A 17,711-nucleotide genomic window follows, 5' to 3' on the forward strand; every position below is an offset into this window, starting at 1 on the left:
CCATTTCAAAGGCATCCCAAATTATTGTTGATCTCCTTCACATATAAAAAAACATCATAAAAATGAATATTACACTAAAATTGGGAGGCATTAGGTTATGGTCTGACTGTAGTTTGCCTTATGCTCCCATCCATTAATCCCTTTAATAGCTTTCCTAGCTGTAAATTCATAGACTCATGTACCTGGCTGGCATCTCAAATTGAAGAATGTCTTGAAAAACCGACAGCATATACTTATTCATCTCTAGCGGGAGCTCGCCAATAGAAAGAAGCAGATTTTTAACCTCCATGTGCGTAGGCTGGCTGTTCAGTATAATTTCTGCTGCTGACGTTCTCACCGTTTTCTCATGTATTTTATAACTCTGGTGGTAAATTCTATTCATGACCTTTTTGACCTTGAAAAAAAAAAACTTTTAGTAAAAACATGAACATTAAATTGATTAATTCTAAATTCAACACTTTACCGTTTATATCTAATTTTTCTTTTTAAAAAGATAAGTTAGAGCTCATGTACACTGATATTTTGGATGGTGATAGAATAGGGCTGCCATAGAGGTCCATGAGGATTTCTTAGTAATTCCATCTGCTTTTGGTTAGTTACATTTTTTTTGTTTTCTGTTGTATTTTTGAAGAACCTGGCAAAAATGTTGTGGCATGGTCCATTGCATGGATGCAACTCTCAGGTCACACCAGAACGAAATTAGCATACATTGTTATGTGTTCCGTTATATATCCGCTTGTAGAAAGGAGAAAAAGTGCATCAAGCTGAACTTTTCTAAAAACTAGCACATAGGGTTACACAGATGGACCCCATAATGATCAATGGGGTCACTCTGCTTTCATTTGCATTGGTTATCCAACTGATCTGATTATACAGTAGAAAAATGGAATGTGCGAACGTAGTTTCAGAGGTTCACGTGGCTTATACTGGAAGATGCCATAGATGATACAGTCTTCATATTGTTCATGTTATCAAGAAATAGAAATACATACACTGCTGTGTAGTACTGTAGTACTGAAATTTGAAGGTCTCTACGTGAATTTACCTCAGCGGTGATGAAGGAGATATGATATTTCTGGAGAGCACTGATAGCTATGCTGCTCACAGGGCCCTCTCCAGATTCTGAATATTTCAACAGCAATGGAATTCCTTCTGGCAGATTGGCATTTTTCAGGGCTAGAAGATACATCTTAACATCAGAAGGTTTGTCCGCCTTTTGTAACCCATCCAAGATTAACTTCTTGGCTTCCAAAACTGCCTGTAAAGCAAACAATGCGGATGAGAAATGCCCACTTCCGATATGTTAACTAATGTTAATTTTATAGCTGTCCTCACTCCTCACCTCACACCTGACACATGTAACACAGCATGAAAGCTATCACTCAATGTAGTATCTACCTGTTAAACCAATTATGTATGCACAATATATGACAACTAAATATAAAAATGTACACAAAAAGTAATTTGTTTTTTAATGTAATAAAATAACATAAAAATAATTTAATAATTTTTTTTTTGTCTACTCAATAATCTAGAATGACTCAAGCGCTACAATTCCAGCGTTTTAGCATGTACTGTATATCAAAAATCTCCACCAGAACACAAGTGCAGCGCCCCAGAGTCCTGGTCGTTGCAGTACTGTGGCTCCGCCACTATGGGGAGCCATGGTGCGTTCGATGGCACTGAAGGAGTTCATCTGATCAGGTATCACAGACACCAATACATTTCACCGCAGGGCCTCCGGGGGGAGCTAAGGGTGCTATTCATTAGGCCACTCCCCACCATAGTGGGTAAACCGGGGGTCAGGCAGGAAGTTAGATCAGAAAGCTGACTGGATTGAACGAAGCAACACCTTGTGGCAGAGGGTGTTGTGGAGGAAGAGACAGTAGGGTCTCTGCCAGGGGTGGGATCCTGGCAGAGGCTTGGCATTGGAAAGAACGTAACGGGACCGTGCCTGCTCAGAATAGCGGCGGTGCCCTAAGAAAGGACTAGAAGCGAGATAGATTGTGCTGAGTGAGAAACGAGATCAAGCGATAGGAGAATTCCAGTAGGGGTCGTGCTGTAAGACCGAAGCAACACCCTACTGAGGCGCACTACCGGTGGCCGGAACGCCGAGGGAGTAGAATAACATTCAGCTTCAAGCAATACTCCAAACAGCGGCAGGACAGTCAGTTTAAGGCGGGCTGTCTAACACACATCACCTATGAAGTCTTGGGAGGCAATTGCGGGAGAGGGGCGTCTCTAGGGTCCCGGAAGAACTCCAGGCCTACCCGACAAACGGGTGCCGTTCTAACCGTAACATCAGGGAGGGACGGACGATTAGAAGAACATCATTTAATCGAGTTGTGAGGGAACTTAAGAAACAGACACAACAGTTGTGGGGTACTTTCCGTAAGCACAGCAGGGGAGGACTACAACACATAGCGCTAAGAAGGAAGGCACCGATTTCCACCTGTGAAGAGAACTCTGGAAGTGCCATTGGACCGGCCGGACTTGCGCAGCCTGGTGAACCGTATTCTGGACTGAGGACTCAGAGATCTCCAGTAAAGAGGTAAAGAGACTGCAACCTGGTGTCCTCGTTATTTACCGCGACCTGCACCCCACAACTGCACCGACATCCACACCGATCATTCACTGTGCGCCCCACGGCAGGGTCACGGACCGGGGCCTAGCCGCCGTGACAACCCCAGAAGCAGAGACTCAGAGGCCCGGTACCGGGTACCCCTCGGCCCTGCGGCAGTGGGGGCGCTACAAACTTGGCGTCACGAACAGGATCTACTTAAGCCTGAAGAATCAGGTCATGTGTGCCTTGGAACTGTGATTTATCGTGCTTGGACTGTGCTTTATTACAAGGACTGTGTGTTGCCACTTGCTGCCAGAAGTTCCCGCCAAAACCGCCGCCATTACAGCGCTAAGGAGAGCGCAGGAGAAGAAGAAGGGCGTGGAAGTGGGCGTGAACAAGCTGAAGAGCGCGAAAGACAATGGCCGCCCAGTCTAAATATCTCGGCCCCTTGAGGACGTGTCCGTCAGCAGCCGAGATCCGCCTCCTGATCCTTAATGGTGGGCAGAGACAACGAAAACGAAACCGCCCACGAAGAAGAGAGCGGGAAAAGGACCAGGAAGAAGGAGCGAGCGACATGGAGGACGCCATGGCGAGCCGCCCGGAGCCGGGGCGTGGGGTCGGAGCAGAGGACTCCCCCAGCCACATGGAGGGGCACCGCAACCAGGCCTCCACCGCTGATGCTGAATTCCTGCAGGCCGGAGTGGACGAGCTCAGCAACCGACCCCGGCGGACGCAGCTGAGCACCGAGGCCGGGTGGAAGAAGGCCATCATCAGGAGCCTCACCGGACATCTGTCGGCAGCCTCATCTGGTCCGGAGCAGGGAAGAAGTCCCAGCGCTCCGAAGCTGGAAAGCAAGGCCCTGCCGGAAAGCGAGGTGCTGCAAGCAGAGATGACAGCGTCGCAGAACAAGGCCCCGCAGCCAGCGTTCCAGACCCCAGCGGAGACGGAGCAGACCGGCACCGGAGGAACCGCATCTGAAGCAGGTAGGAAGAGCCACCCTGCCCTGACGACCGACACCACCTCAGCGACTGCTAGTGCCACAGCTGCTGACTCCGTTCCAGTGACTGATCTTGCAGCAGCCGCTGCCTCTGCTGCAGCAGATGACCATACTCAAGCTGCGCAGACCTCCATCGCTGCGCATGATTTAATCGTACATGAAAGACGGATTAACGGCGTTTGTCCAGCACTGGGTGTAACCCTGGACCTCATTTTGCCCAGGCCAAGAAGGGTTAAGTGCCAGGTGCAGCCCTGGAAGCCGTCCAACTAAGCCTCGGAAACCTGAAACTGTAAATATTTAACTGTTTATTTCCTTGCTGTTTTGCTGCTAAAACCCGTCCAGGGTTAACTTTTTATGGATCCCTTAGTTGACCCGGGATCCTTATTGTTTGTTTTTCTACAAGTTTTACAAACTGAGAAATCATGAACAGTGCATGATCCAAACTTTCTTGTAAATAGTTTGCACCTTATTAAAGGCGCTTCCTACTGGTTTCATTTAAAGACTCTTTGCGAAGATACCGTTCTGGAACCTTTGCTGAACAAAGACTGGTAGGCTGAGAAGACGAGCTACCTCAGAAAGGCTTGATCCTCTTTTAAAGGGGATGTCCAACAGCGTACTTACGAGAGATACTGTTTTAAGAACAGTAATGCCATGGTAATGTTGGAATGAGAAAAGTTGTATGTGTTTTAACTAGTTAAATGTGAAGAAATGCTGATGATGATGCTCTGGAAGAAATGTAACTGCTTTGCATATAGGAAAGTTATGTGTGTTCAATTTGTTTAAGATGTGAAACCTAGATAATGTTCTTTAAAAGGAAAGATGCAGAAAGCCCGTAGGGGTAGATTTAGAGTTCTGCTTAAGTGAAAGTAAGAAAGTAATAATGAAGGTGAGGATAGAAGGTAAACCCTGAGTCCCCATAGAAAGTTAGAAATGTGTTACTAAGGACAGAAAGTAGACCCGTAGGGGTTAGTGAGTGAGTCCTAATAGGAGCCAAGTAGAGCCGGCTCCATGTTCTCTAATTGAAAGGAATGTTATGTCTATACCATGTATAGTAGAGAAAGGCAGTAGGCCCTGGCTGAACGGGGCGGTCCTGTAAAAGAAAGGAGAGGCAGTAGGTCTGGTGCCATAGGGACAGGCGGTCCTGCAGATTCAAAGTAGGAGAATGTAAAAGTTAAAATACCTTATAATGTGATTATAGGAAGGTCTTTAGCGGATTAAGAGTGTATATCCTTAAAGGCAAAGTTAAATTATTGGTCAATAATGTTTGCACTTAGTAGAATACCCGGTTGGGTAAGAAAAGCTAATTATAGCATGTTGCTATGATATTTAATTATGTTTGTAACGTTAAAGTGTCCTCACCTCCCATAAAGGGAAGCCTGTTCAAGTATACTTATTGTTTTACACTCAACAAAATTGTATGTCTTTTTGCTAACCTGTATTGTTGTTTTCTTCCCAGTCCCGGAGTACTGTGTTTAACCAGGGGGGAGTGCAGCGCCCCAGAGTCCTGGTCGTTGCAGTACTGTGGCTCCGCCACTATGGGGAGCCATGGTGCGTTCGATGGCACTGAAGGAGTTCATCTGATCAGGTATCACAGACACCAATACATTTCACCGCAGGGCCTCCGGGGGGAGCTAAGGGTGCTATTCATTAGGCCACTCCCCACCATAGTGGGTAAACCGGGGGTCAGGCAGGAAGTTAGATCAGAAAGCTGACTGGATTGAACGAAGCAACACCTTGTGGCAGAGGGTGTTGTGGAGGAAGAGACAGTAGGGTCTCTGCCAGGGGTGGGATCCTGGCAGAGGCTTGGCATTGGAAAGAACGTAACGGGACCGTGCCTGCTCAGAATAGCGGCGGTGCCCTAAGAAAGGACTAGAAGCGAGATAGATTGTGCTGAGTGAGAAACGAGATCAAGCGATAGGAGAATTCCAGTAGGGGTCGTGCTGTAAGACCGAAGCAACACCCTACTGAGGCGCACTACCGGTGGCCGGAACGCCGAGGGAGTAGAATAACATTCAGCTTCAAGCAATACTCCAAACAGCGGCAGGACAGTCAGTTTAAGGCGGGCTGTCTAACACACATCACCTATGAAGTCTTGGGAGGCAATTGCGGGAGAGGGGCGTCTCTAGGGTCCCGGAAGAACTCCAGGCCTACCCGACAAACGGGTGCCGTTCTAACCGTAACATCAGGGAGGGACGGACGATTAGAAGAACATCATTTAATCGAGTTGTGAGGGAACTTAAGAAACAGACACAACAGTTGTGGGGTACTTTCCGTAAGCACAGCAGGGGAGGACTACAACACATAGCGCTAAGAAGGAAGGCACCGATTTCCACCTGTGAAGAGAACTCTGGAAGTGCCATTGGACCGGCCGGACTTGCGCAGCCTGGTGAACCGTATTCTGGACTGAGGACTCAGAGATCTCCAGTAAAGAGGTAAAGAGACTGCAACCTGGTGTCCTCGTTATTTACCGCGACCTGCACCCCACAACTGCACCGACATCCACACCGATCATTCACTGTGCGCCCCACGGCAGGGTCACGGACCGGGGCCTAGCCGCCGTGACAACCCCAGAAGCAGAGACTCAGAGGCCCGGTACCGGGTACCCCTCGGCCCTGCGGCAGTGGGGGCGCTACACAAGCACCCACTAAAATACTTGTACACAATGTAAGACATTTACCGGTAATTCAGAACCTGTAGCCTGGTGAAGTTTCTTGATGAGGGCACCGATAATTATAACCACAGTTTCTCTAATTTCATCATTTGCTATTTTTCCTTTGTACTTGTCCTGTATAAAAAATAAAAAAGTGGAAATAAACATAAATAAAGTCTAGATAACTATTATTTTAAATTAGGCATACAACAAAGAATATCCTATAAGGAAATGAAAAGACAACATGCCATAACGGCAACCCCTTTCCTTTTTGATGGCTAGCACCACATCCCATCTCAGCACGCAAGAAACAGGAGATTGTTAACCTACCCTTATTGTCTTCCGTTATAAAAAAAAGTTGGCTGAGGCGAGTTGCCTTGTTTGCTAATGTGTTATTGTAGGTGGATAGAAGCGCTAATAAACTGCTATTAACACTGCTGAAATGCAAAAACGGTGGGTTCAACCAAAGTCCCTATCTCCACGAGCACCAAGGAATCTGAAACATCTCTATGGTATATGCACCCCTATTTAGTATTAAATAAAATGCCAAGATGATCTAAAAGATGCTAAAATAACAATGAAAAAATATAGAGGACCTTTCACTGGAATTTTTTAATTTAATGAAGCACTCCTGCCATCAAAATGTTTATCCTCTTAATATATTGCAGTCATCATATTCTATAGCACTGTGTATTAACAATCATGGCCGCCATCAGGGCATTACTGCCCTGACTGGCGTATGGGGCCCAGTGGGCAGAGGAGGCATTTTTTTTACTGACTGCGGCAAGCCCGGGGCATGATAAAGACAGGAGGGAATAATGGGGGACACAGGGGCAGGAAAGAAAAGAACACGGGGCAGAAATGAAATCAGGGGGGCAGGAATGAAAAACACAGGGGGCAGGAATGGACACCCTGGCGGCAGGAATGGAAACACTGGGGGCAGGAATGAAAACACTGGGGGCAGGAATGAAAACACTGGGGGCAGGAATGGAAACACCACAGGGGGCCGGAATGGAAACACCACAGGGGGCAGGAATGGAAACACTGGGGGCAGGAGTGGAAACACTGGGGGCATGAATGGAAACATCACAGGGGGGAGGAATGGAAACACTGGGGGCAGGAATGGAAACACTGGTGGCAAGAATGAAAACACTGGGGGCAGGAATGAAATCAAGGGGACAGGAATGAAAACACCAGGGGGCAGGAAAGGAAACACCACAGGGGGCAGGAATGGAAAACACTGGGGGCAGGAATGAAAACACTGGGGGCAGGAATGAAAACACTGGGGGCAGGAATGAAATCAAGGGGGCAGGAATGAAAACACTGGGGGCAGGAATGGAAACACCACAGGGGGCAGGAATGGAAACACTGGGGGCAGGAGTGGAAACACTGGGGGCAGGAATGGAAACATCACAGGGGGGAGGAATGGAAACACTGGGGGCAGGAATGGAAACACTGGTGGCAAGAATGAAAACACTGGGGGCAGGAATGAAATCAAGGGGACAGGAATGAAAACACCAGGGGGCAGGAAAGGAAACACCACAGGGGGCAGGAATGGAAAACACTGGGGGCAGGAATGAAAACACTGGGGGCAGGAATGAAATCAAGGGGGCAGGAATGAAAACACTGGGGGCAGGAATGGAAACACTGGGGGCAGGAATGGAAACACTGGGGGCAGGAATGGAAACACCGGGGGCAGGAATGAAGACACTGAGGGCAGCAATGAAAACACCACAGGGGGCAGGAATGGAAACACCACAGGGGGCAGGAATGAAAACACCACAGGGGGCAGGAATGGAAACACCACAGGGAGGCAGGAATGAAAACACTGGGGGCAGGAATGGAAACACCACAGGGGGGCAGGAATGAAAACAAGAAAGAGGCAGGAATGAAAACAACACAGGGGGACAGAATGTGAGACACAGGGGGCAGGTATGGAAACTACACGGGGCAGAATGTGTGACAGGTGGCAGGATGTGAGACACGGGCAGAATTTGTGACAGGGGCAGGCTGTGAGACGGGGCAGGATGTGAGACACAGGGGGGCAGAATTTGTGACACAGGGGGCAGAATGTGAGACAGGGGGCAGGATGGGAGACACAGGGCAGGATGTGAGATGGGGCAGGATGTGAGACGAGGCAGGATGTGAGACACGGGGCAGGATGTGAGACACGGGGCAGAATTTGTAACACAGGGGGCAGAATGTGAGACATGGGGCAGGATGTGAGACGGGGGCAGGATGTGAGACGGGCAGGATGTGAGACGGGGCAGGATGTGAGACAGGGGGCACGATGTGAGACAGGGGGGCAGAATGTGAGACAGGAGGGCAGAATGTGAGACAGGGGGGCAGAATGTGAGACACGGGGGCAGAATGTGAGACATGGGGGCAGAATGTGAGACAAGGGGCAGAATGTGAGACACGGGGTAGAATGTGAGCCAGGACAGAGACAGATGGGGCAGGATGGAGACAGATGGGGCAGGATCATGGTGCAGGATCACAGGGCAGGATGCATACAATGGAGACAGATGGGGCGGCAGTATAATGGGACAGATGGGTCAGGATCATGGGACAAATGGGGCAGGATGGGGAGATCATATGGGGGCAGAATGGATACTCATAAGGGCAGGATGGGAGAACATATAGCTGGAGCCAGTAATGAGATAAACGGGGCCAGGATGCGGATATTATTACCACAGGGGCTAATTAAGGGATATTATTACTGCAGTAATGTATTTATTTTATTTTTTGATTATACTGTTTTAAATGGGGGGCGGTCCTGTTACTGTGCAGAGCGACACTAGGTCGCCTTTTTTTCTTCATCTGTTGTATAGAAGTCAGGAAAAAATTAAGCAATGTGTTCTGCAAGTGGAGCTCTAGATAACTATGTTATTTCCTGCAGAGACAAGCCCTGGCTGGAAGAAGTGATGGCAGTCTGAGCTGGATGAAGATGGAAAGCGAAGCTGAAGGACTTCACCAAGAGACGTCACTGGTGAATTTGTGTGTTACCTGTACACAGACACTGCATACTAAGTACAGATCTCCTGTGTATAATGGCACTTATGGTGATAGTATTGTGTTTTTTTTTTATTGATGATCAGTATTGCAGTATTCAGTCACTATGCGGTGGTAATATGTTGTCCGGCCAAGGTGTGGCGGTATTTGTCCCTTGTACATGCTACTATTTGGTCACTGTGGTGGTAATATGTGGTCTGGTCATGGTATGGCGGTATTTGTTTCTTGTATGTGGTATTATAGGTCACAGTCTGAAACTGGAAGCAGGGCAGCGCAATGTATAGGCCCAAGTGGCCTGCGCTCAAATGTAACCGGGTGAGTAGACCTGGAAAATCCTGGGGGGTATACTGAGGTAGGGCGCACTGGGGAGGCGAGAGCCCCGCTGAAGAGAACTGGCGCTGATACGTCCAGGTCCAGGTCCTGGACGTATCAGCGCCAGTTCTCTTCAGCGGGGCTCTCGCCTCCCCAGTGCGCCCTACCTCAGTATACCCCCCAGGATTTTCCAGGTCTACTCACCCGGTTACACTTGAGCGCAGGCCACTTGGGCCTATACATTGCGCTGCCCTGCTTCCAGTATCATATGAGATGTTTCTGATGAAGGTCTTGTGACCGAAAACGTTTAAATCATTAATCATTGAACTGGTTGCACTAATAAACGAAAAAGTTATTTTCATCTTGCAAAAAGAACTTCTGAGTGCCAAGTTATTATTCATTCATTGACGGGTTGGAAACCTTACTTGAGCACCACCCAGGAGCCTTGAGTGCCGTGTGCAACTTGTATAGGTCACAGTCTGATCATGGTGTGGCGGTATTTTTCCTTGTTTGTGATATTATTAAATTTAAAATTGAAAAATAAATAAAAATATACATAAAGAGTATTGGATATTTTAACAAATGTTTAGTAAGTTACAGTAGAGTAGGGCCCAGCCAGAAGAGTCTACCTTGTCTTGGTGGTGGATTAAAAAATCTTTTGGCCAAAACAAAAAGCTGCTGGCCATGTATGTGGTGATGGGAACCGTAAATGTGTGATTGGTGAGGATGTGGTGCATAAGTGGAGTTTTTGCAAGAGAGGGCAGTGGGACTGTGGATAGTATGAGGGGTGGAGGCGGGGCTGGGGTGGAGCCTGGGCAGAGTCTCAAGGGGGGCCAGTATTTTGCCAGTATGGGGCCCCGAAATTCCTAGTGGCAGCCCTGTTAACAATTGCTCATTTTGTCTTTCTACCCAGCTAATTTTTCCCTTTTTCATTTGGTCTATGACTAGTGTTGAGCGATACTGTCCGATACTTGAAAATATCGGTATCGGATAGTATCGGCCGATACCCGAAAAGTATCGGATATCGCCGATACCGATACCCGATACCAATACAAGTCAATGGGACACCAAGTATCGGAAGGTATCCTGATGGTTCCCAGGGTCTGAAGGAGAGGAAACTCCCCTTCAGGCCCTGGGATCCATATTAATGTGTAAAATAAAGAATAAAAAAAAAAATATTGATATACTCACCCTCTGACGCGCCCTGGTTGTAACCGCCAGCCTCCGTTCATAAAAATGAGCGCTTGAAAGTCCTTAGATGACATCGTGGCCTGTGATTGGTCGCGGAGTGGTCACGTGACCGCAACGCGACCAATCACAAGCCGTGACGTCATCTAAGGTCTTTCAAGCGCTTGAAAGTCCTTAGATGACATCGCGGCCTGTGATTGGTGATTTTCAGGGTTAAGCAATCTAACCCCATTGATATGTCCTCACACTCTCCTGAACCTAAGGTCAGGCTCCCTGATACTTTCTCTAGAGAGAAGGAGAGTTTTTTTTACATTCAGAGAGAGTTGTAGGCTATTTTTTTTTCCCTTAGACCCTGATCCTCAGGAGATGAGAGTCAATGGGTGGGGATAATTATTTTGTTGCTCCGGGAGGGTCCTCTAACCTGGGATGACTCTGCTTTGAGATGCCAGTTCAGGAGAGGACTTATGGATCATCTCAAGAATGCTCTGGCCCTCCATCTGCCACCCAGTTCCCTGGAGGAGGCCATGACCCAGGCCATTTGTATGGCCCGGAGATTACAGGAAAGAGGAATTAGCAGGCAATACAGGAATCTCTCGCTGGATAAGTCTGAGGTGATGCCATTTAAGGAGACCATGGAGGTTGGTGCCACCAACTTCAAGGAGAAGGAGATGAAGCAAAGATGTGATAAGAAATGATGTTTTTATTGTGGAGATCTGGGACATTAGAAGTAGCACTGCCCCTCTTGTCCATCGATTAACAAGCTTCCGAGTCTGGGTGATTGTCGAGGAGGTCATCCAGACTCTCAGGTACCATTTTCATAATTTCATAATGTTTTGTTCGAGGTGGAATTGTGTTATGGAGGTGGTTACGCATCTACTTCAGCTTTTGTGGACTGTGCATCTTCCATGAACTTCATTGACTCTAGTCTGGTGTCCAAGTTAAAGTTAGGGACAGTTAGGTTAGAGACTCCCATTCATATCATTGCCATTGATAAGACACCCTTGGCTCAAATTGTCATTAAGTTTGTCTCTGAGGAGTTCCTCCTCAAGGTGGGTTCCTTGCACCAGGAAGGTGTTATGTTATGAATAATCTTCCTGCGGGACCAGTGTTTGGGTTCCCATCGTTACAGAGGCATAATCCTGTTATAGAATGGGGATCTCGTAATATTGTTAAATGGGGCCCTAATTGGTCCAATGGTTGTCTTTCTGCTGTTTTTGTGTCTGCCATTGATCTGGAGGGTATTCCGGAGTACCTGAAGGATTTTGGGGACATGTTCTCCGAAAAAGAGGCTGAGTTCTTGCCACACATTGTCCTTATGATTGTACTATTGATATTATTCCAGGTTCTAAATTGCCCAAGGCCCGTTTGTACAATCTTTCTGGCCCAGATAGTCTACGCAAAGGTCACATCCATCCCTCAGTCTATCCTGTGGCCACTGGATTCTTTTTTGTTAAGAAAAAATATGATGGTTTACGCCTGTGCCTCAATTTCCAGGAACTAAATAAAATTACGTTGAGAAATACCTACCCTCTTCCACACATTCCAGATCTTTTTAACCAATTGTCTGGGGCTAAGTGGTTTTCCAAACTTGATCTCAGGGGAGCATATAACCTTATCCACATTCATGAAAGGGATGAGTGGTTATATCCTGATTTGTCCTGTTGCGATTCCTCACTGTTTCCGTGTCTGTTCATTCTCCCCCCCGTTCCGATTCAGTGTTTTCCCTTCGTGTTTGGACTCCCAGGTACTTGACTTGGCTTTGACTCTGACCTTACTTTGTCTTTTGCTCCTGGTACTTCTGCTTCCATCTGGTATTGACCCTGTGGTACGTCTCTGACTCTGAGTTGATTCACCCCTTGGTACTATGTTACTCTCCTGGTTTTGATGCGGCTTGTTTGACTACCGTGTTGCCACCTGGTGGCGGCCTCGATGCAGCACAGCAGGTCTGATCTGGCAAGTGTTGAAGTCTTCCCTCTACTCTACTGCCAACTAGTGGAGCATGCATCTACCTGCATAGCTGCGGCGTGACACAGGTGCCGCGGCTGGCGCCTGCTTGCAAAAGGTATTTTCTTTCAATATGGATATATAATATTCATAGTGTAAACTAGGGGGCAGGTCACTGAGGGATCAGTGACCTGTCAGAAGCCATACTGATGAAAACCTAAACAGAGCACCACATGAAGACCCCCCACAGGCCACCCCAGAGCAAGGGCATATCATTAACTCAAAACTGAAAATAAAGATTATACATCAACCACAAGACGGATTTCATCATTTTAATCAGTGTAACGGCCCCAACTTGACACTGTCTGTAGGTTATTGCACACAATCCCACTGACAGGTTCCCTTTAAGCTTGAAGATTTTCAAATCATAACTTTCATGGGCCACTCAGTACTTTTTTTTCTCCAATGACAGTTAAGGAAACCCTCAGGCACTTGGGCCCTGCTAAAACTTTAACTATTATACTGCTCAAAGCTACATCGCTGGTGCTAACTGATGAAGTTTATCTCATAAGATGTCACGAAAATGATTAGCAGTCTTCTAACTTTATCTTAAATATTGTAGACTCTAAAAATTATTAAATAAACTTACAAGTAGAGCTCGCAGCATGCTTTCATTTGGATGTGAGGCAAGGCCACAGGCATATAAAAACCTCTCTTGTAACAAAGGTCTACTTCCATTTTTAAAATCCAAAAACTCCAATAGGGCCTCTAGAGTATCAGGTGTTTGAGCAAACGTTATAGCATCAACCAGCTGAGGTCTGTTGGCAGAACACAGTTATAATAAGAACATAAGAACATAATTTCACTAAAATATTATTATTTGGTGAATAAAATGTACATAAAACGCACAGTGTGATATTTGGGTGGAAATGTCTACATGCATGGAATATACCTTGAACCTTAACACAGTTTCATATTTCAACTCAATGGTAAACAATAAAGAGATCACAACCCTCACTGAAGAGTGTGGTTGCTCCTTCTATGAGATCTGATAGCTGGGGGTGCTGGGAGTAGGATCTGATCTAATCTAAAATTAATGATCTATTCTAAGAATAGCTTATCAATAATAAAATCATGGAAAATCGCTTTAATTAATTTGAGTCTGGTGATCTGCTTTATGGGCGACTCTATACATAATGGGGCTTTAAAGGTGTTATCCAGTCTAGAAAACAAATTTTATATACTCTATTCAAAATCAAATTTCAGGATTCTTATTACTGGACCACAGTGAAGAGCAGTTTTGAAAAGCTTTTCTAGAGGACTTATCATATTCTGCAATGCACAGACAGTTCAAGGATATAAAAGGACACTGAATAATGCTTCATTTCTCAGATGGTTGGTGCCATTGGGAATGTAACACTTGCTGACAGGTTTCCTCACAAATACCATCTGGTTGCAGAAGATTCAACCAGGTTGGACACTTGGCAAACGGCTTATTGTGAGGATTCTAACAAGTACTGATTGCCCAAAAATGTGTGAGCTCATCATCATTCCTTCATTCATTCCAGTAGGTAATAAGAGACATAGAATTATTAGTGTTGGATTGGGCTGGCAAAGTAAGAGATCTAAAGCCCCCTATATATACTGGACTAACCATGGCTGAACTGGCTAATATCAATGGGTTTGGTCAACACTCTAAAGTGTATGGGGGCCCATGACAGATGATGGTCAGAGACTGTACTGTAAAAATCCAGCATGTTTTTTTGGGGACTGCCAGTCCTTTTATCTTCTAAGAGTCAAGCCACTGGCATAAATGTCTGGTAGCTTCTCTTTCACAGAAAACGAAGGAGTCATTTTACAGTTTTGGGAGAATCAGCGAGATTGCTGCCATCCAAAAAGTTATCTAGAGTGTATATACAGGGTGGGCCATTTATATGGATACCTAAATAAAATGGGAATGGTTGGTGATATCAACTTCCTGTTTGTGGCACATTAATATATGGGAGGGGGAAAACTTTTCAAGATGGGTGGTGACCATGGTGGCCATTTTGAAGTCGGCCATTTTGGATCCAACTTTATTTTGTTCAATGGGAAGAGAGTTATGTGACACATCAAACTTATTGAGAATTTGACAAGAAAAACAATGGCGTGCTTGGTTTTAATGTAACTTTATTCTTTTATGAGTTATTTACAAGTTTATGGCCACTTATAAAATGTGTTCAAAAATGCTGCCCATTGTGTTGGATTGTCAATGCAACCCTCTTCTCCCACTCTTGATACACTGATAGCAACAACGCAGAAAAAATGCTAGCACAGGCTTCCAGTATCCGTTGTTTCAGATGCTGCACATCTCGTATCTTCACAGCATAGACAATTGCCTTCAGATGACCCCAAAGATAAAAGTCTAAGGGGCTCCGATCAGGAGACCTTGGTGGACATTCAACTTGCCCACGAAGACCAATCCACTTTCCAGGAAACTGTTCATGTAGGAATGCTCGGACCTGACACCCAAGATGGTGCACCACCACATTATGGGCATTTTTACATGAACAGTTGCATTGACAATCCAACACAATGGGAAGCACTTTGACCACATTTTATAACTGGTCATAAACTTGTAAATAACTCATGAAAGAATAAAGTTATGTTAAAACCAAGCATGCCATTGTTTTTCTTGTGAAATTCTCAATAAGTTTGATGTGTCACATGACCCTCTTCCCTTTTGAAAAAATAAAGCTGGATCCAAAATGGTCAACTTCAAAATGGCCGCCATGGTCTCAACCCATCTTGAAAAGTTTTCCCCCTCCCACATACTTATGTGCCACAAACAGGAAGTTGATATCACCAACCATTCCCATTTTATTTAGGTGTATCAATATAAATGGCCCACCCCGTAATGTGGAGCTCTGCCACAACACAGTTGATCTTCAAAAGATTTCAAGTCTATCTGTAATTTGAAGTAAACTTTGTCCCATCCTTTATATGTAAGTTTCTCGACATATTTAGCATTTAATCTGGAATCATTAACAAAATAGGGAGAAACCCATAAAAATCCCTCTCTATCAAACCATAAAATTTTACTTGTAATAGTAACTATATTAAAATACTTCAGGTTATAAAAACTTGTCTCTAATCTACCTTAAATTAATTATTCCTAACAGTTATCACTTATATTTATTCAATTGATGACACCCCGGGGTGCCACTGCAGATGTAGCAAAATAGGATTCACGCCAGCATCCCATCCCCTGATGACGCCTCACAAGTGGTGAAACATGTTGGGGGGACTTTGCTATACGTTTTGATTGTCCTATTCAGCTATATAGGTGGTGACACCCCGGGGTGTCATCAAATAAGCACATATAAGTGATAACTGTTAGGAATAATTCATTATAGGCAGATTAGGGACAAGTTTTTATACCCTTAAGTACTTTAATATAATTACTCTTAAAAGTTATATTTTATGGTTTGATATTATTATTATATTAATAATACATTCCTCCCAAGGCATTTTTGTCCTCCTTTTTGGTTTGATATCTAATCTGGAATCATAAACATATGACTAAAAAAGGCCTGCGCCCATAACCACAGGACTGTAGTCTGTATACTATACTATTACTCACAGAACAGCATCTTTCTCTGACTTGAGAAGTGTCACAATGTCTGACTTGCTAGCACTTCGAAGACTCTGAATCAGTTTCAAAAAGCTACGTGCCGCACTGGCTTTTGAAAGATTTTCAGGTTCCAGGTCCTTACGAATAATCTTCCATTGCTGCAATAGCTAAAATACATATCTTTAGTAAATTATCAAAATTATTTACCAAAAATAAGTTGTTTTTTTTAAATAAGTGTTACAAAATAAGAAATATTTTACTCACCAAGGGGCAGCTTTTACACTCTGATTTTACTGGATCAGCCACTAAAGGCGTGGCTACATATTTGGGATCTACTGCTTTTACCACGTTGGACAGTTGCTTTCCAGCAACCTCTTTAGGCCCGGCTTCACTTGATTTTAGCTCTAGCTTTTGTCTGTATGTGTAAAGAAATAAAACTTTGCAGAAGTAAAGCAACAAAGCAGCAAAACAGGTATATAACAAACAATATACTAAAACTAGTAACAGCAGTGTAGGGTAATGCAAAATGGATAACCATGCAGTGCTGTCTATATATACCGTTCAAATGCAGGCAAAGGGTAAAAGATATAAAATAATAAGCAATGACAGCTAAATGTAAAATTGCTGGAAAATTGCACCAAATGTATCAATTTTGCGCACGTAGCATAATGATTTTGGCACAACTTTAGAGATGCTGAAAACATGCTCTTTGTAGGACCTGGTAGGGTATTAGCTGATATGCTTTCTATCAGTCCTATTGCAAAAATGTTACCTCTGATGGGAGAAAAGTACTCCAGCAATACTGTAAGGGTCCTTGAAAGGGAACCTGTTAGAAAATGTAAACCCACCTCCTCCCAATCATTTATATGATTGTTTAGTGCTGTAAAGGATAGGGCAGTTGATCCATTTATGATCCAAGAAATCTAGCAATGAGAAGTCTTGTTTTGGAGTTGGGTTTAGAAGTGCACTGGGGCATGATGATGCACTTCTGGCCTCTCAACCTCATAATGTATTCCCTATCCAGTAGCACTCTTCCCTGGTTGACTGACTGGTCATTGCTCATGTACCAGAGCAAATGACTTGTCCATCAGCCATGGTAGCGGGTTGCTAGGTGGATGAATACAGTGTGAGGCTGAGAAGATAAGTGAATCGTCACAACCCACTGCACTGCACTTCCATACACAACTTCAAAAGGTGATTTATTGCAGCTTTGTGGTCATAAAGAAATCCACCAGCTTAACTTTTAGAGGACTACACAATCATTTTAATGGTTTAGGAGTGTAACATTTCTGACAGGTTTCCTTTAAAGAAATTATCAGAGGAATAAAGTCGCATTCTGGAATTTTTTGAGACAAAGCAATAAACACTATAGTGAAACGCAACTGAACCTATTATAATTTGATGGGCTCTGTGTGTCACCGCTTGTGTCCCT

At 45.0% G+C, this 17,711-nt stretch overlaps 1 protein-coding gene across 1 annotated transcript in view; it reads right to left on the minus strand.

Moving 5' to 3' along the window:
* MTTP (microsomal triglyceride transfer protein) overlaps positions 1-17,711 on the minus strand; it is a 169,722-nt gene that overhangs the window by 30,508 nt on the left and 121,503 nt on the right. The window contains exons 7-12 of the mRNA XM_077277601.1: positions 16,544-16,694; positions 16,289-16,446; positions 13,316-13,484; positions 6,238-6,345; positions 1,046-1,258; positions 183-394 (exon numbers count right to left, since the gene is read on the minus strand). Coding sequence (XP_077133716.1) covers positions 183-394; positions 1,046-1,258; positions 6,238-6,345; positions 13,316-13,484; positions 16,289-16,446; positions 16,544-16,694 — 1,011 coding nt within the window. The remainder of the gene's footprint in view (positions 1-182; positions 395-1,045; positions 1,259-6,237; positions 6,346-13,315; positions 13,485-16,288; positions 16,447-16,543; positions 16,695-17,711) is intronic.

The sequence above is a fragment of the Ranitomeya variabilis genome, chromosome 1 (genome assembly GCF_051348905.1).
Source record: "Ranitomeya variabilis isolate aRanVar5 chromosome 1, aRanVar5.hap1, whole genome shotgun sequence".
Classification (NCBI taxonomy): domain Eukaryota; kingdom Metazoa; phylum Chordata; class Amphibia; order Anura; family Dendrobatidae; genus Ranitomeya; species Ranitomeya variabilis.